This window comes from Falco biarmicus, chromosome 6 (assembly GCF_023638135.1).
Source record: "Falco biarmicus isolate bFalBia1 chromosome 6, bFalBia1.pri, whole genome shotgun sequence".
NCBI lineage: Eukaryota > Metazoa > Chordata > Aves > Falconiformes > Falconidae > Falco > Falco biarmicus.
In genome coordinates, this window is record NC_079293.1 from 10153530 (window position 1) to 10173565 (window position 20036).

The 20036-nt window shown below is 38.8% G+C and overlaps 1 protein-coding gene across 2 annotated transcripts in view; it reads left to right on the forward strand.

Moving 5' to 3' along the window:
- Nucleotides 1–20036, forward strand: part of IMPG1 (interphotoreceptor matrix proteoglycan 1) — a 66839-nt gene that overhangs the window by 12274 nt on the left and 34529 nt on the right. For both annotated transcript variants that reach the window (XM_056344631.1, XM_056344632.1), the window contains exons 2-10: nt 300–533; nt 6463–6629; nt 6845–6873; nt 9510–9577; nt 10488–10579; nt 13512–13658; nt 16602–16660; nt 17780–17800; nt 19172–19425. In XM_056344631.1, the coding sequence (XP_056200606.1) occupies nt 300–533; nt 6463–6629; nt 6845–6873; nt 9510–9577; nt 10488–10579; nt 13512–13658; nt 16602–16660; nt 17780–17800; nt 19172–19425 (1071 nt within the window). The remainder of the gene's footprint in view (nt 1–299; nt 534–6462; nt 6630–6844; nt 6874–9509; nt 9578–10487; nt 10580–13511; nt 13659–16601; nt 16661–17779; nt 17801–19171; nt 19426–20036) is intronic.

The window sequence follows — 20036 nt, forward strand, 5'->3', positions numbered from 1 at the left end:
CTTTGCAAATCTAACCCAAAGTCACTTTTGAAAACAAGATTTAGGGCTTCTGAAACTTTTACCCTGTGTGTCCTGGGATCATGTGTTGAGATGTAAGGAAATTACTTACCGCGTCTCTTGAGTTCCAGTTCCCCCAGGTGACCACAGGACATTTTTTCTCAGCACATTAATTCAGTCAGGGCATTGACACCAATATAATGTAACACAAAGAATTCTCAGGTTTATGCCCATTTTTCCATGGGCATAAATTGCTTATGCAATGTATGTTTACGTACACGCTTACTTTTTATCTTTTCCAGAAATCCCTAATAAAATAAACCGTGGTGAAGCCAAACATCTTGCAGATGCCTCAGGGACAGACAAAACAGAAAGGACAACAAAGAGGTCCAGGATATCAACTATAAGGCGAATATTTGACATGGCAAAGCACCGAACAAAGAGGTCATCCTTTTTCTCAACTGGTGTGAAAGTTTGTCCACAAGAATCAGTGAAGCAAATTTTAGCCAGTCACCAAGCTTACTATAGATTAAGAGGTAAGATGATGACTGTAGCATGTACTTCCTCCTTGAAAGTATTTCTTTAGATTGAGAAAACACAGTAATTTTCCAGAATCTTGTTCTTTAGTTCTGGGCTATTTGCTTTATGCTTTATTTTTACGTAGATAATCAAATGTTACATGTACATCAGCATGGTTCAAGACAGAGTTACCAGAACAGAATCAAACAATGGATTCAAAGGACTAATGAACTCTGTGTGATTGCATAGTGTTCCAGCATGGCAGAACGTGAAGACCAAATCATTGTTGCGCTACTGTGTAAAAATGTACCATCTTTCTCAAAAGTGCAGCAAGTACCATCATCGCTACTCAGAATTAATCCCACAAGCTCAAGACAAGTAATGGAACTACTCATTGGTCATTGCACATGTTGGTGTATCTATTTATATGAAGTCTGTGGCAGAAGTGGAACATTACAAACGGCCCTTTTGGTGTTTTTCCATGCCAGCAGCTTATGCAAAGACCTTAGTCTTATTTTTAAAAACTTTAAAATGGTTTTTCTGCCCTTTCCCAATTAACTCCTCCCCCCCTCGCCATTTCTTTACCTCCCTTGGCTTTAGAGAGCCTGGAGTTTTACCACTCTAATTTTAGGTCCCTACAGAGCACGGTGCAAATAACCCCCTGGATTTTGTATTTCCCCTCTCCCTCCTTCTGCTTCTCCCAGTGTTTTATTCTATGTTTGTTCCAATTTGTATTAGAAAAATGCATTTTATTGTGGTCTACAGCTAATTCTAAAACCTAGTCAGCACTTCTGGGATGCAAGTATCTAAGGCAACTTCTACTTTTAAAATCAACTTTGCTTATCTATTTGTCCTCTATACTGGTTTCCAACCATTACGTAACTTGGCTGCTCCTCAGCTTTCTTTCAGGGAATCATCAACTTCTTTCTGTCATGAAACCTGGAGTAGAGCTGCAAAAATTTTACTTCAGCAGCCACTTGCTATAGGCAACATGGGCAAACTACACCAATGTCTGTAGCCATTCCTATACATATATACATATTTCGTATCCATTGTGGGACTCAATTCCAACCCAATGGGTATTAGACATAATTCTGAAATATGTTAAAGAGGCTGATCCAAAAAGCCTTTCTTAAATGCTCATTAATCCTGAAAATCCCTAAAACTCACAGGTCATGTCCCAGATTAGGCTGAAAACAAGATATCCTGGGACAGTCTTGTATCATTGACTGGAACTCAAAGAATGGCAATGATGACATTTTCATTTAAAAACTGATGATGCCAATACTAGAACCTTTTTGGAGATCAGCACATCAGCTGGGATATTGGGCTCTGCGAGTCTTGTAGTACAAGCAGGTTTACACTTGCATCTCTTTCCCAGCAGAGTGTCCTACACTCACAAAACTCCCTGAGTAGGTGTCATCCTGTTCTTCAATTGAAGCTGGAGCACTTCTCAAAAAGTAAGCAAGAAAACAACTGCAGCTGAATAATTTGTACACTCATTCAGAAAAAGGTACTTCTGCTCCCTTGAATAGTTGCACATTTTCCATTACTATGTCCTTCATTAAAACCAAAATAACCTTTCTTTCTAGGAAAGATCAGAACCCAACACTTCTGCCTTCCCACCTCAGCATGCTAATTTACCTGCTGAAAGTGATAAATGAAAAAAAAAAAAAAGTTAGAAGTGAAAACGTGTGGATGCAAACATTATCCTTGAAGTTGTAGCCATAGTATAAACCTCCATGAAAAGATAATTTGGTAGTCATACTGGAGTCTTACAGCCTGTGCCTACCTGTGGGACGATCTTGCCTTCATTTTGTTTTGTAGGCGTACCTTTAGGTCCATTCTTTTCCATATCTACAGTCTAGATCACTTCCAACTCTCCAGTTTCCATGACACATTTAGCATTGTAGCAACACTGTGAATCATATCTGTCCTCTAGAGAATTTTACTGCTTCGTAAGAAAAATTACACAATTTTTATTATTTTTTTTTACAGATATATACAGACATATACATGTATATATTCTGTAATTTCAGGAACGAGCACACAGCACAAAGCAGCTCAGATACAGGAGCTCAGTCAGTTGCTATTGGATAACCTGAGCCTACTATGACTCCATACCAACTCTGAAATAACACACCATAGTTTAAGTCACCTCATGTGGGGCAAACTGGGAGCATGCATGGAATCAGCTATGCTGCTTCCTCAACTGGCCATGTGTCATGTTTATCTAAACCCTGGTAAACGGACTATTTTTCATCAGATAATAAGTCTTTATTCAGTCATTACTGCTCAGAAAAACATGCTAGAGAATTGTGAAAGATGATAGAAAGTAGCCTTAACTGCTAGCTCATAAAGATTAAACCTCTTCAAAAGACAGCCTGTTCCTTTTTATTAATCTGACCACATCTGTTCCACATGCAGTTGCTCTATTGGGAGGACAGGTTGTTCCCGAGGTATTACTAAGGTGCTCTTACACAGCTAGGTGAGTGCATACCTACAGCAAGTTTAGAGCATACCCAGAGAGACAGATTGCACCAATATTTTATATAAATGCAGATAATTATCTCCCTCTAAGTCAAAGCAGGTATCAAGTACTGAAAATACACGTCCCATCTCACAGTAATGAACTTTGCAAAGTAAAATGCTAAAGGCAACAGCTTTTAAATTGCTAGCAAGTTTTTGTTAAAAATGTTTTTTCTAGTTTGTTTGAAAATCCCCTTCTCTAAAAGCATTTAACTTTATACAACATTTTGAAGTGTGTGCCTTTATTTTGAATGAGTGTACTTTATATTTTCAGAAAGACAAACCTACAGTTGGCTTTGTTGACTCCAACAATACCAGCGGAATCAACAAGTAGTGACAGAGACAGTCACCAATGAATGGGAAGGTATAGCGACAGACGAGATAAACAGAACTGGCTTTGTTGAAAACACATTAGTTCTAGCAGCCACCAAGCCATGTTGGTTATCCTACACAACTGAGTTCAAAGACTCTGCAGAGGACAACCTGTGTGGTGGGTTGACCCTGGCTGGATGCCAGGTGCCCACAAAAGCTGCTCTGTCACTCCCCCTGCTCAGCCAGACAGGGGAGAGAATTTATAACAAAAGGCTCATGGGTTGAGATGAGGACAAGGAAATCACTCACTAGTTAACATCACAGGCAAAGCAGACTTGACTGGGGGGGGGGGGGGGGGGGGGGGGGGAGAATAATTTATTACCAATCAAATCAGAGTAGGGTAATGAGAAATAAAACCAAATCTTAAAACACCTTCCCCCCACCTCTTCCTTCTTCCCAGGCTTAAATTTACTCAGGATTTTCTCTGCCTCCTCCCCCACAGAGACACAGGGGTACAGGGAATGGGTGTTGCGGTCAGTTCATCACATTGTCTCTGCCTCTCCTTCCCCCTCAGGGGCAGGGTCCTCACACTCTGCCCCAGCTCTAGCGTGGGGTCCCTCCCATGGGGACAGTCCTTCATGAACTGCTCCAGTGCGAGTCCTTCCCACAGGCTGCAGTTCTTCACAAACTGCTCCAGCATGAGTCCCTACCATGGGGTGCCATCCTTCAGGACAGAGTGCTCCAGCCTGGGTCCCCCATGGGGTCACAAGCCCTGCCAGCAACCCTGCTCCAGCCTGGGCTCCACTCTCCATGCGGCCACAGGTCCTGCCAGGACCCTGCTCCAGCACAGGCTTCCCACAGGGTCACAGCCTCCTTTGGGCACAGCTGTTCTGGCACAGGGTCCTCCATGGGCTGCAGGTGGATACCTGCTCCACTGTGGGCATCCATGGGCTACAGGGGGACAGCCTGCATCACTGTGATCTTCACCACAGGCTGGAGGGGAATATCTGCTCTGGCACTTGGAACACCTTCTCCCCCTTCCTCTTCACTGACCTTGGTATTTACATAGTTGTTTCTCGCACACAGTCTTACTCCTCTCTCTTCTCCAGCTGCAGTTGCTGCTGCACAGGGGGTTTTTTTGTCCCCTTCTTAAATATGTTATCACAAAAGTGCTACCACCATCAATGATGGGCTCAGCCTTGGCCACCAGTGGGTCCATCTTGGAACCAACTGGCATTGGCTCTATGGGATGTGGGGGAAGTTCTCATCAACTTATCACAGAAGCTACCCCTGTAGCACCACTGTTACCAAAACTTTGCCACACAAACCCAAAGCACTAAGTGGACATTTCTGCAGTTAAGCAGGAATGTACATACAGAACAGCACTTCCCGGCTGGCTCTGTGCTAGCTCGAGGATCTCTTTGGACCACTCAGTCATTTTAAACGTGACTCAGGTGCAGCCAGAATTCATTCCATGTTTAGTGTGAGGCTGTGCAAAGCAGGTTAAGTGAAACCCAAGTGTTTTGGGTGTGGGGAAAGGCTGCTATCTTAACAGAAATCCAAAGGCATGTTAGTATACTTAGGCAGTCAGTAGCTGTTTGGAGGAGGACATAGTTTATCCTCCAAAGTCTCTTAGAAATGGTTTCAACCTCAAAAAAAAAAAGAGGACACGTCAGCAAGATGTTGGTAAAAATGCACTCAGAAGTGTAGCCCCACCTGGCCATCTGCAATTCTCAAAAATGCACATCTGCAGACATATTTAAGACCTGTGTTATCAGGATCATAAAGAGAAATTAAACTCTATAAAGTATTTCTGAGCAGTTACTTTATAACCTAGCTGCTGCTGCTCCTTTTTCCCCTCCCTCACATACTCGTACATGTCCTGATCCTCACTCACAGTGCTAGAGAGAAACATCCTTGCAGCAAGAACTTCTACAAGTTTTCCCAGAAATGGCTGACAGAGTTCTGACTGCTAGAAAACAGATCAAAAAGCTGGACACCACACCCAAATATGCATTCTAATGTATTTCGTAACATACTAAAGCTGAACTTCACATATTTCCTGCATAAAGAGCAAACAGAATATGTAAAAGTATTAGTCTCCATTATTATATTATGCATTTTACATAATCTCATGTAAAGTCAGTTTGCATCCAGTGAGTGAAGCTTCCTTAGAGCCACTCCTGAATACTGCCTTTTCAAAATCTCCCTCACTGTCTTATTCTCTTTTTGTTCACTTTAATTCCCCTAAATGATGCAGAACACTACAGTTCTCTCTGCAGCCACAGTACCTGTTAATCTTGTCTGATGTAGCCTGGCATTTAACTGGGTGATTCATCACCATGGAAGAGGTATTTAACATTGAACAAATGATTGTATACAGTTGTGCAGAGAGGAAGGAAATCATGTTCTTTCTAAAGGAATTTTGCCTATACTAAGTAATTCAATTATTCCAGTGGTGCTTAAAGAAACCCAAAAGCAGGTACCTGCTGCAGAATATCCTTAAGATTTTAAAAAGACTGATTTCATTGAAAATTTGAAATATAATCAAACCAGTCTGCTGCATTTAAAAAGTATTTTTCCATTAAAATATTTTTGTATATATGTGGGCAACATCAAAATTTTGAATATGTTCTGTTTATCTTGCTTTATGCATAGTGAACCATACTAATGTACAAAACCTTTGTATACAGTTAAAATTATCATTATGCAAATATGACTGCTAGATATTTTTTTTCTCTGCCTCCCTGTTTGCTCTTACTATAACATCCAGTATGTATCTTTGTCTGTATGTGCTTTTGAGGTGAAGGAAGTGTGCTTTGTGTTTTCTCCTTATTCATGATGATGTTGATGTCAGGACAAATTAATCTCTCTTTTAAAATGAGAGAAATTAGCAGTCCTTAAAGACAGTTAATCCTTTAGCACAAAGATAAATGACTGTCAACTCAAAAATACCTAAAAGATGTAAGAATCTAAAAACACCTAGAAGCTGGATTTGTTTATTAAGGCCAGTAAAATGTTGAAATCCCAAGTCACTTTAAAAAGGCTTTCAAGTTTACTTGTTGGTACAAAGCATCCATCCCCAGCCCCCTTCTTCTTACTCAGTCTGCCAGGAAGCTGTGTGGGAAGCCTTTCGTATTTTTCTGGATCGGATTCCTGATACTTCTGAATATCAGAACTGGGTAACTGCCTGCCAGAGGGAAACCTTCTGCATATTCGACATTGGCAAAAATTTCAGCAATTCTCAAGAGCACCTGGAAATAATCCAACGGGTAAGGATTACTGACATTTGCTTAGAAAAACTGAGGGAGACTTCCAAGTCCCTCCCCATCTGCTTATGTAAGGGCAAAGTATTGCTCAGGAAGAGGAGGGGGCATGTGTTAGAAGGAAAACATAAAAGCACAGTAAATGAAAGAGCTAACAGGCTTCTGCTCAATGGTTGGATACACCCACTAGTAAAACGCTGTTTTTCTTAATCTTTTCGCAGCGAGTAAAACATAGAACCTTCCAGGAAAGGTAAGTAGCACAAGTAGATCCTTGCCACTTGATGTTACTGCCTTTTTTTCAAAAAGATATGTGTAGATGTGCATGTATGTGAACAGATAAACAGATAGAACTGTGGTGTATTTGGTGTGTGCTGTGAGAGTTGTGTATACTGTAGGTCATGGTACACAGTAATTGAATCACAAATAATGAAGGTGGCCAGATTTTGCCCATTCACTTTGAGGCACCACAGAATGCCTTCTTAGATTAATGTGAGCATAAAACCCTGACAGAGCCACGGCTTTGTGTTATACTGGTGTTGACTGGAACTGTAACACAAGATCACCCACAATTACTATAATTCTCAACAGACAAGTGAGAGAGCTTAACAAAAGTTGATCTGGGAGGCTACATTAGGCAAAAATATGAAAACTCTTTGCCTTAACTAAAAATACAGGGGAAAGCTAAAGTGAACACTATCATGATATGTAATGTGATGGTTTATTCCATAAACTCTTGGGGAAAAAATTGCTCCTGGCAATGCTCAGAAGTCTGAGAATGGCAGGACTAAATTACAATACTGAACTCTGTCTCTCTGCACATAAATAATACAGTACAGCCAGACAAATCACCATCCACAGTTTCTCTGATTGATGTATTATTTTTTTCCTTCGATTTTTTTTAGATTTTCATCTGTAGCAAATAATCTTTTCCATTCCTAAAGTATACTGTCTCATGATCACAGAGGGCGTACGTATCTGTGTTCATTATGACATGGGAACTTTGAGTGTTCTTCTTTCTCAGAAATGTATTTAATAATGTAGGGCCTAATTAAACTCCCCTGGAAGTCCAAAGTGAAGTCTTTTTACTCAGTCTAGTGCAAACAGCAGCAGCAAGGCAGTAAGTCAAGTGACTGATCTCAGAGTTCTTATGCTCTTTGTGAACAGTACAGTTCTCCCTAATCACAATTCAGAAGGTGAAGTAAATTCTATGAAATTACTTGTATTTTAGCTGGAAATACAAGCAGTCACGATTATGCATTGCTGGGCTTCATCTTTACTACTGTGTGGTTTGGGAAACATTTTGTATCTTCTGTAGATGCCATGTAGAGAGATCAGGCTGCAGTTTAAGACACAACACATAATTAGTTAACATTGTGAAAACTTCTCAAATATACTTTAGTTCTCACCACACAAGACATGCAGAGGATGTGGTAAATCAGAGGTTGTTCATGTTCTATATTTATGTTATTAAATATTTAGGTTGGTCCTGTATAGAAATGCCACCCAGTCATCTTTTCTGTCTATGCTATAAGTTTCATGTTGTCTCACTTAACACCACACTGCAAATGTGCAGTGCTCTTACTTCTTTCACTCATATCAGTTTTCACAAGCACTTCACCTGCATGCACTGCCTTTAATAATAGAATTCCTCAGATTTTCTGTTGAAATACCTATCCTCATTTATTTCCACAGTTGGGCTTTCTATTTTATACTGTTTGTCTCCACACTCTACTCGGAATCTGAAAGAACTGAAATTATTCATCCCAGTTTCAGAAAAGAAAATTTTCAAGTTGTCACTTAGAAGAGTCTTACCTAAGAATCTAAATGTTTCCAAAAGCTACAAATGAATAAGAATTTGGTTTCAGAGCAGAAATTATTCTGTAGATTTAACTGCAGGAATCTGTAACATATTTATTATAAAATGTACCTATAGATACATACGACTTCTGTTTTTTGGGCAAGCTAACAGTTGCAGTTACAAAATTTATTCATCAGCACATGACTGTAAAACAACAGAAAATAATATCGACAATACAAAAACAAATCCTGTGAGGCAAGGCAGACAATCTGTACATCACACCCACAATATTTTTATTTGAGTTTTCAGCTGTCTGCCACAGGCCCCATGGTTGGCATTAACCCATGAATATTACATCCAGATCCAAACATAAACATTGCTATAATTCATAATAATCTTGATCCAGGAACCTGATTTGAAACTTTCATTTGTTGGAAGTGCCCTTACAACATTATAATGCAGGCTGACAACTGAAAAATAAGCCTACCCATCCTCTCCTCACAGCAGACTATATGAAATACCCTTGGAACCATAAAACATTCATTGGGTCTAAAATCAGAAGCAGCCTAAAGCCCTCATCTTAACAGGATAGGCTATAGCAAAGGAGACAATAGTTGGTTTAACAACGTACAAGAAGTCTTGCTTCCATTTTAGTCAGTGGTCAACCATTCATAGACTTTGAAATGAGAAAAAGCAGACCTGCGCACCGATTAAATTGCTGTGACTCCATCACTTTGATTGCTTGGAGAAAATCAGTAATAAAACCTCATGAGCAGACACTTGACAGGATTGGTAGTCCTTGGTAGAAGAATGTATCAAATCAGTATTTTTGTTCATTGTAAGAGCAAATACCATATTGAAGGAGAGGAAGGGAAATACATAAACTGTTGAATATAAAATACCATCTACTGTTCCATTGCCTGCTTAACTAGCTTATCAAATATTCCATTAGATGTAAATTCTCTCATTTAAAGTACACTTAATATAGGGGACATTTCTACTTTTTTTTTTTTTTTTTTTTTAACACCTTTGACATTGCCGGTACAACATGCTGATCCTTAAATCACTCATTTCTATTTGATTGATAGGAAAGATGAAATATCGACAGAGAAAACAGGTGGAAAAAAGCTGGAAGATGTTCCTTCCGTTTCTGCAGGTAACCAAATCTGCTTGCTGTGCACCTACCCGTTAAATAGAATTGCTAAAACCATAGATCTTAGAAGGCTGTAATTTAATGAATGCAGTAGAAGCATGACAAGTTTAGTGAAGTACAATGAAAATGCTTTAGCAAAATAACCTAAGAAGTATTTTTTTATTTCTTTACAGCATGTCTGCTACTCAAGTATAGTATTCTAGTTTGTTTTGGTCTTTAAATACATTTTCCTAATTTCACCTGTAGATAGTAGCACTAATCTTGCTTCAGTTATGAAACATTCAGTGTCAGCTGCTGCATTGTGTTAGCCAAAATAAGCAGATGGATTAAAATAATTACTTTAGCCATAAATTCACAGCAATGCTAGACATTTGAGAAGATTATTTTGTTTAGACCTTCTAACACTGTTGTGTACTACAGTTCTTTAAAATTATGCTAGAAATTTATGCAGTAATAAAAATCTTTAAAAATGAGCTTTTTTGTTCAAGGAGGAAACACCTTGCACACATACCTTTATGAGGGCCAAATATGACAGAACCTTATTGATAGCGACTTCCAGCATGGTAATTTTACCTCTAGCTAGAAAACTCTGTCAAAGCCTCTTGTTACTTTACACTGAGCCCTAAAGGTGGCTACCATTGAGACAAAGATCTGAATTAGCAACATCAAGCTTAGACATTTGATGATATATAATGCAATATGACAGGAAATTATCTAATATTCTTATTTAATTCACCCAGTTTCATTGATGCATAGTCAGTGCCATCTTTGCCTTCAGTCACACACATGGATGCTACTGATGTTTTGAGCTGGAAAGGCCATCTATTGCATATAAAAGCAGCAGCTTTACCCATGCCATAAATTGTTGGTGTGCAAACCTGTTCTTGCCTGATTTTACTTTAAACCCTCGCAGGTTCCCCTGGCACATCCCTCTCTCCATATGCACCAGTACCTAATGGCACGCTGCTCAACGAAATTGTTAACGACACGAAGACTCCTATAAAGGTGAGGGCCACCTGTTTTGCTATCCCATTTTTTTCACCCACATGTTCTTTTGGAGCTCAGCCAGCAGAAAAGAAGGGGAAACCTTATAAACACTTAGTGGTTATAAACCACAAGCTGTCCACTCTGTTACTGCTAGCAGGACTGAAGTTTCATTAGCATCTGTCCTGTACTGGAATAGTGCGTGATGTTTCTTGCAAACATGTTAGAAAGTATAAAACCATGCCAACCAGCTTTTAGGCAGAGCCTTCACTCCTCTGAGAGGTCCATTGCCTGTTTTGCACTACTTTGTAACCTTGTTCTTCATTAAATAATGTAAAAACGCGTACCTTCTGAGCTTTCCACACAGGTGATAGGACCAGACCTTCTTGCCAGCAGCCAGACAGGGGAACCCCACAGATGTCCCCTCAGAGCAGCCGTGCAGCATGGCAGCAGGGGCAGCCCCTCCCCTGCAGGTTCACAGCAGCTGCTGCAGGTTGCCCCTGAGGTGGGGGCAGGAGGGAGGAGGGTCTGTTACGTTCCCTGCCCGGGCTTGTTGTGCCTGGGGGTGGCAAGGTGGGAGTTCTCATCTTGATCCAGCTGTGTGGCTTCAGGGAACCTTCTGGAACCTCCCTTTGGAGGGAGACCAAGGCCTCACAAGGGCCCAGGGTGAACCCGACTGCTGAGGAGCCCCAGGTGGGAGCTGGTGCCTTGCATTTCCCCTCTACTTTACTCTGAGATTTTTTTTTTTCAGTTTCTGAAAAGTTTGCCCTTCTAGAGCAGCTCCTGAAAAAGCCAGTCTGGCTGATTTTTTTGTTGTTTGTGCATGCTGGCTGTAGGAAGAGGCTTATGCAGTGTCCTCCCCACTTCAGTGAACTTAAGGTCTCGGTGCCGCTGCTGCCAAGAATTTGAGGGCAGAAATGCCAGCTGAAGCCTCGGCCATCACACCCCTGGCAAACCACTACTGTTCTCTGCAAGCTTCTCAGCTCCAGCCCAGGAATTGCACCTGAGGGATCCCAGATGAATGCTATTTTTACTATTATGTAATGTAATTATTACATCCTCAGGATTTGAGAAAGCAAAATAATCTGAATAGTCTTAACAGTGTATTTCCTATCTGTATCATAGCTGCTGGAGTGAAAAAGCAGATAAAATATGAGGTAAAAAGTGGTTTGGAAATCACTTATTTGTGATGTTGGAGATGTACCAGGAGACTGGCATTAACCACTTCCTCTGTTATAGGTCTCCTCGTTCCTTCTCGACCCAGTCCTTAGTGACCAGCTCCCTAAGGGCTGGCTCCTCAAAAGTCGTAGGGCAGCTATGCATAAAGTGCATATTCCTTAATCTTCTGTTTATGGGTTAGAGCATTACAGAATGCTCTTTCTCTAGCTGATGAGCCATATTTTTATATACAACACAAAACATATGTTCCTCTAAAAGTGAGGCATCCTAAGTAATGACTTAGCAGAGCTGAGTTATGCAGAATCAATGGGTGCAGAAAGTGTTCCCTGAGTTTGCTCATTCGTTATTATATTAAAGTATTTTCTGTATTACTGACACACTGTAATTGCACATATTTCTTGTTCTGCTTTTTCTTGGAAGTTAGCAAACCTAGGTGTTATGTATGTGATAGATGCCTCTAGCAGCCTCGTGCCAACCCACCTGGCAGCAGAAGTGGAAATCCCAGGCTGATGAGGTTGCTGCTCTTTTAGGACAGTCTTTTCTTGATCATTACCTTGTTCTTCTGTTTGTTTATCAAAGATAGAAAAATCCTGGCTGAGAGTAGAATCATCTTTGAGCAAATAAAAATATTAAAAACTGTTTAAAGAATACAGAATATGTAAGTATTGCTAATAAGTATAAACATGCAATGTATGTGCAGTACTTGCAGTAAAGAAAAACTTGTTCTGTGTTCCAAAATCTTTGTATTTTTAACAGACAAACTTTACAGAACCCTGAAAAGTTTTATGCAGAAAAAAACCAAAGCCTTTTTTGTGTAATAAAACACATTGGCAGTGGAATGTAGGCATTGTATGTGTTAACGTTAGTAACAAGATTTTTGAAGAAGGACTGAGAGATTGGCAGAAGGCAGGAGTTTCCTGGGTGTCTTCTATGCATCACCTCTTCAGGTACTTGTGTTCCAAGACTTGAAATTTGAAGTCTAGGTCTGCTTGTGAATAAGGGACGAGAGATACATTCTGATCTTAAAATTAGCAAATGTGTAATTTTGTATCTAGGATGAATTAGGAAATCTTTCTGAATGCACCCATACTGGCTATCCTGCTCGTGGCCAGCACGCTGTACCCTACAAATGAATTGGCTTTTGGAGTTTAGTATTATTAAAGGAAAAAATTCTTAAGCATAGACCAAAACTGCAAATAGTGTTAGGAAACAGCAAACGAAAAGTGCTTTTAATAGCAGTGAAGTCCACTGTACAGGAAAGGTGTTACACAGGTAGGGCTAATCCTACTTTATTATCAGGAAAAACCAAATGCGAATGTCTGAACACAAAACAGTAACAGAGCATCTGGCACTCTGCTCTGGTTGACCATGGGTTTATTGAGGGTAGAATACCAATTAGCCTTTACCATTTACCTGCCACTCTGCTTCATGTCACACACTTTCCTCCAAAATGGCAACTAAAGCTATAAGACTTTAATGATAATGGAAATAAGAAGACTTGGTATCACTCTGTGCAAGAAATGGTTTGATTCTCTTCATTTATACATATCAAAGGCAATTCTCAAGTCACAGTAATAGAAACTTGTTTGCAAGGCAGAAGAATTAAGTCAACAGATGTGGCTAGGAACCCTTGACTTATGTAGGGCATGGCTCAGAATGGTATTTTGGGGGTGAGTTTAAAAGGCAACCGTTCTACCTACTAAATATTGAAATGTGGGGGGGAAATCACTTAGTTTTGGTTCTCCCCTTTTTTCACTCTCCTTTTCTTTTCCAGGAGCTGGGAACAAACACAGTCCCAGAATTGCCTGTGGAGCAAATGGTAGAATTCAGTGTCACTCTCACTGACCAGGAGTACACACCTGAACTTAGTGATCCCAACTCCCCACAGTACCAACAACTAGCTGCCAAATTTCAGCTACAGGTAAGGAGGCTGAGTGAATATTGGCTTTGTACCTTGGGTGAGATTCATACTATGAAAATACCTTCACCATGAAACAGAAAGAGATAATTCTGATTGTCTCAAGACCTTCAGTTTTCCTTCATGTATAGTCAGCTTTTCCCTTCATTTAGGCCACGTCAGCAGTAGAGCCTCAGACAACTGATGAGCAGAATAACTTTGGGAATATAATTCGGGCTTAATCAGGAATTCAGGGACAGTACTTTGTCGTAATTTAATTTCTGTAATAAATCTAATGAGAAATGTAATATAAATGTTAATAGTCATTAGCTACTGTTGTCTGAACTATTCTTGAAAGGACTTACAGTCATTTTTTTGTGCATTACCATAGTCTCTGTAAGAACTGGAACATCTGCAGTGTTTTCATATAATCAATAATATTAACTGAATGTTCAGCTATCAATTTAATAGATAGCTGTTAATGACTTGAGGTTCCCAAAAGATTCTCTTAGCAATAAAGCTTCTCATCAGTTTCATGATCATTCCTTAGTGCAAGCTGTTTCACTATCCTGGTTCAGTTTCGGATATGCACAGAAAAATGGTGAAGGATGTGTTGGCAGAGCTAATAAAAAGTGGCTTCTCTGGAGAATTCCAGTATTATTCTTAAACTGAACTGCCTGCAGACTTTGTTTATTACACATGTAATGATGTAATTCAGCAATCTGACTTCTAAGTTATTTCATCAGTTGGATGGGGAGAAATGCAAAGTTTCTTGATTGCTATTTTCCATTTTCACCAAGTTTTATCTGTTGCTTTAATGAATCCGAAGCTGTTCTTGACATGCAGTGTTGAATAGAAAATTATTTGTAGTGCAGTACCATGAAAAAAAGCTGATGTGCTTTCCTCCAAAGACAGATGATGGAGGAGGCAGAGGGTAATCTTGATACAAGACAGTTTAACAAGTGCACTCAGAAGGTGAGAGTGAGGAGGTTAGATTCAGAATTAAACCTCTGTCCAGATACAGGAGCTCCTGTACAAATTCCAGAGAAGCCTTTGCAAAGGTTAAGGCTGTGGAGTTCCAAGTTCAGTTTGTAATTCATTCCAGGACATGGTAAGAGAGCAGTTACAGCAGGCATTACACTGCAAATATTCAGAAGTACATCTGTATACCACAACATACATTTAAAATCACATGAGAAATGGAATGCAGATTCAGATGCTCACACTACTCAGTAAATTGAGATTCATTTGGTGAAAGTAGGAAACAGAAAGCTACATACATGCATACAGTGAAAAGAAAGCATCAGCTTCGTTATGATATAAAGCAAACCAAGAAAAGACTGAACAGAGCCCATGCCAACAGTCAGCTGGCATAGCATGGCTAAAGGGGGATTCAGTTACCTAAACTTGGATATCTGGTGCCATTTTAGGTGTCCCAGGTTATCCAAAAATCTGCAAGGGCCTCTCAAATATGAGAGTTGTACTCTTCAGAAGCAGCAACTGAGCAGATGACAACCATAAGGCATCTAAAATTACAGTGTTTGCCCAAGTTTAGGAAAATAAATTGCATCCTCATGATTTAGGCCCTTAGTGTCTGTTACTTCCAGTGAGCATTAGTCACATGGATGACATTTAGAATCTCCCCACAGTCTAATTGCTACTTCTGCACTACTTTTGCTAAGTTAGACCAAGCTTAAAATGATTTAGTTCAGTTCCTTTCCTACTGTCCTCCTGTGAGAAATGAGCAAGAGGAGTGTAGATGGCAGGCCATTTCCTGCTCTAGACATTATCTTCTTTTGTGCTTGCTCTGATGGAAAAGACATCTAGGCTTATACAGTGTGTCTGATACCTGATATTGTGATAACATGCTGATCTTCTGCTACTCTTCTTCACTTGACCTACATTAGAGATGCAGAGAAAGCTGTGAGTCTGATCACCCATTCCCTGCCGGTTCTGACAAACTCTCATACACGAATGAATCAGTTTCAAATTTATGCTGTATTTGTACAGAATGATATAGCTAAGGAAGAGGAAAGATTGCCACATTAGTTTATATACTTTTTCAGTGATATGCTGAATTAAAAGGACCTGATTCCTCAAAAGGCTCTTTCACTTCTTTTCATGTGCTAAAATCCCTCAACTCCACAGGCTGTGCTTGCAGATGAAAGATGATGTGTTGCCTGGTACTTAACAGGACCAGGAAGTGAATCAGAAAGGAACTATGGAACTGTGTGCCTAAAAAAAAAATCCCTTTCCTCTGACATAGTAGATGTACAGAAAATATTTTATTTCACATAGCTATATAAATGTTGCTAATTGTGAAAGACTAAAATATCAGTCAGCTGGATCTCAAAACACTCTTAATTCTTGAGTTAATGGTAAAACCACTTATCCTAAAGTCTATACAGAGGCTTCACCTTTTCTGTTCATTTTTAATTCTTCATACTGTCTCTTCTTTTCAAAACCATGAAATTCTACATTTGTTTACATTAGAATTAAAAATATATGAAGTTGTTTTATTTGTACAAGATAGTTAAAACTGTTTATAAATTATTTGTCAAATAATCTAACTCCATCTGCATCTGATTAATATTTCTAAAAAACTAGCGATTTACAGTTAAGGTGACTTGTATCAAAAAATTATTCATGGACCAAAACTGCTGAAAGTGAGAAAATCATTTAATTTGTGTTGTTTGATTCACTCATGAACTAGATTATCACTGATTTACATAATTACATTACTAAAAAAAGCTGTACTTTGTACTTCATTTTCCCTATTAACAGGTAATAAAGACAGCATATGCAAACCAAATATTGTGTTTAAGTTGAGCAATGATGATACCACAAAGAGGACTGTTTTCTAAAGCTGTTTCTGAAATATGAAAAGTATTGTTTAGGTAGTCAACCTGTGCTTTCCTTTTAGCTGTAGAACTTGCACTGAATTAATGATTTTATGGTTTTCTATAGATGCAAAAAATATTTGAGAAACTTCCAGGATTCAAAGAAATCCACGTATTAGGATTTAAGTAAGTAAGAAAATGGGGCTAATTTTTCTGCTGGCTACTAGAATTCTCCTTTCTTTCCCTCCAACACGAAGAGACCTATAGAATAGTGGGGTGTTTATCACTATATACAGGAAATAGTTTTCTGGGAGCAACAGAGACAGTATGGAGAGAAGTGCAAACACACCCCACGTGAGACTATGAGGTTTTGAATTACTAAGCAGAAGTAGCTTTGATTCCCTGAGGGGTCAAGTAATCAATAAATCCTTTGAAATTGTTTGCTAGCAACATTGTATTAAGGACTTACTTAAATGACAAGGTGAAGAGAGTTAGGAGTATGATTATTTAGGTGGCTACTTTTCTGTGTGTGGATCCTGTGCCCTTCATTGATCTATGAATTAGATCTAAGTGAAGGTGCCTTGGCAAGAGAAGGTTGCAGGAGGCTACATGTTCACATATATAAAATTTAGCCAGTAGGTGTTTCCCAGGTGTTCCAAACAATTAAAAATATTTCATTTTTTTCTACAAATTTGTGTTCTGTCTTGCCATTTTTTTTCAGTTTAGCTTCTTTGTATGCTTACTACTAATGCAAGCTACTGCGTGTCTTTTCAATGGAGAATCTGCAGGGGAAGGAGAGGGATCAAAATCTGAGTATTTGATATGTTTTTTCTTCTGTAGATAAGAGCACATTATGTAAAGAATCAAGGGGAAAGCTAATTATTAATAGTAAGAAATAATATAAATTTGAAAGGGAATAAAGAGCAGGAAAAAAGACATAAATTCATGTGGGTGTTCATTGCCACCATAAAGATACAGATTAGCAATGACAGTGCTCAGATTGCACCATTTGTAGTGGGAAATAGGAAAGCAAATATTTCAAACTATCAAGGTAAAGTAAAATTTCTGTTTCCCCGCTCAGATCATGGAGATTCCCATTGTTTGGAAGGGAAAAAGTGAAATGATGGAGAGTAGGCTGTCATTTCCACACAGAGATAAAAATTATAGATTACACACGGAAGATAAGATAAATTGGTAAAAGGTGTTTTTGATGTATAACTGACTGATTTACTAGTATTCATGAATCTTTGTTTTTCTTTCTTTTGCAATCCTTTATCACACCCTTTCTTCTGTGATGAAATGAAGACAGAAGAAGGAGAAAGATGGGTAATTTGTAATTTATAATTAAGATTAATCATTTTATAGACTATTAGGTGTAGATAGATACATCAATAAATGTTCTTTATCTTGATGTGACAAAGTGAATTGATTTGTGTTCTGCCTAAGTGTAAAATCTGAGATATAAAGCAACAGGGACAGCTTTTACCTTATCCTGAAAGGTTCATGTAATCAACTATTGTCAGGATCTCTCTGAAGAAAAGAAAATTGTTTGACCTAAGAAAATTCACATCCAGACGACTAAAGTTCTCTATTAGTCATAAACTGAAAGTGAAGAAAGAATAGGGGAACTTCATATTTAAAGTTTCATTTTTGATCTGCTGTTTCCTAACTGTATTCCCGTATACACATTATCTTCAATTATTATGTATTTGTTTTGTTTTGTTATCTCCATTATCAGGCCAGATAGAACGGCAAAGAGACCAGTTACTAGCCTGATTAAATGCAGGGAGCTTTTGACTGGTAATACAAACAGCTACAGAGTCTGTTGTTGCTTAAAAGTGTTGCTGGGGAATAATTTGTCTAGCATTTCCCAGAATTTCTCTTTTACTTGTAGTTTAAAAGGAAGAACTGTCTAACGCTTTTCCTGAATTCTTGCAATGTCATATAAATGTAAATCTGTAGCACATACCAGATAAAGTGAAATTCCTCTCTCTCCAGTTATTTGATGTTATAAAAAGCAACATAGAGGACTACAAATATTTTACAATGTACTCTATTTTTCATTTTAACTAGGTGAATTTAGCATCTATGAAAAATATTGTATTCATAATGGTGAAAATTCGAGATTTCTCTTAAACGAGTACATCTAGGGAGAACCTATACACATTCATTTGGACTTGGAAAAGATACCCATTATGAAAAGTTATTTGCTTGCCATATTAACTAACTTTCATGCTATTCTTCAAAAAAGAGCAAAAAATTGCACCAGATGTGATATAATTTTTGTTTATCCTTAGTTTTATGAAATGTCTAATCCTTTTTCATTGGTTTCTGCATAATTAATAGGTGGTTATGGCTTCTAGTAACACTCCTGAAGGACTATTTGAACGAATAGTCAACAACTTCAAACTATATTACCAGTTCTACAGGTCTCTGAGTAGTCAGATTAAACTGAATTATTTTAGACCATTTTTATAATTTTCTTCAATATTAGAATTTTTATTAAAAATTTTGCATAGAGAAAAAAAGGTTTAGGTATAGCAAAAGTGACAGTCTCATTAGAAAGAAGTATATCTGCATTATTTTTACAGAAGTTAATAAGTTGTGGTTGCATATATTTTTGTTTGTTTGTAAAATCAGTCCTCAGCCAGTAACTAATTTTGCTGCACGGGGCATTTTTGCATCTTCCCTTTGCAGATCAAGCAGCACTATAGCACGATATGTGGTAAACTTTGAGAGAGATGGCTCAGAAACCAAAAGCACACCAGATGACATTTCAACTATTGGATCTAATAAGGTTGAAAATGAGAAAATTCCACTTTCTCCAAAGGAAGAGAGGGAAATATCAGGAACTAAACTCACAGTAACAGACCTTCAGCAACTTGTTGCCATAGCACTCCATGAAGACCAGTCTCTGCCAATGGACCTCGGAACACTTCAGTTTACTGATGGTCAGTGGGCAGGCCAGTGCCAGGCACAGGTCTGAACCTTGCCCTTTCAAACTGATGCAATTTCAGTAAGGTCTCCTTTGCCTCTCTAACAGATCGTTTTCATTTGATGTGTCCCATTCTCCAAAGTGTTGCATAGCACCCAAAGGATGCACAGATCTGAGTTAAATTTTATAGCTATACAGCCTAACTGCCAGTCATGTTGGAGGATCTATTTTCCTTGGTTCTTTGTTTAGAAAAGCTGGATATTTTGCACGTTAAGACAAATAAGGGGGGTGGGGAGAAGACTATGAATATTCACTGTATCTTTTTAATTCCCCAGTATGGACAGTCTCATTTCTCTAATATGACAAAAAGTGAGGGCTTCCTTTAACATAAATTTAGCTTTCTGAAAGCTGTGTCGATTGTAAGCAAGCCATCTAAGCTCATAGTGATATCAGAGAGTGGACACCTTAAAAAGCATTTGATCCCATCTAAAATTGGTGGTGTGAAACACACTGTAGAGGTGCATTTTGCTCTCTGAAACACAGAGGGAGTGTAGATGACAAGCTAGGTGTGAAGACCTCCAGCAGAAGGCTGAAGGGCTGCAGCCTGTTCAGTAAACCACCTGATAA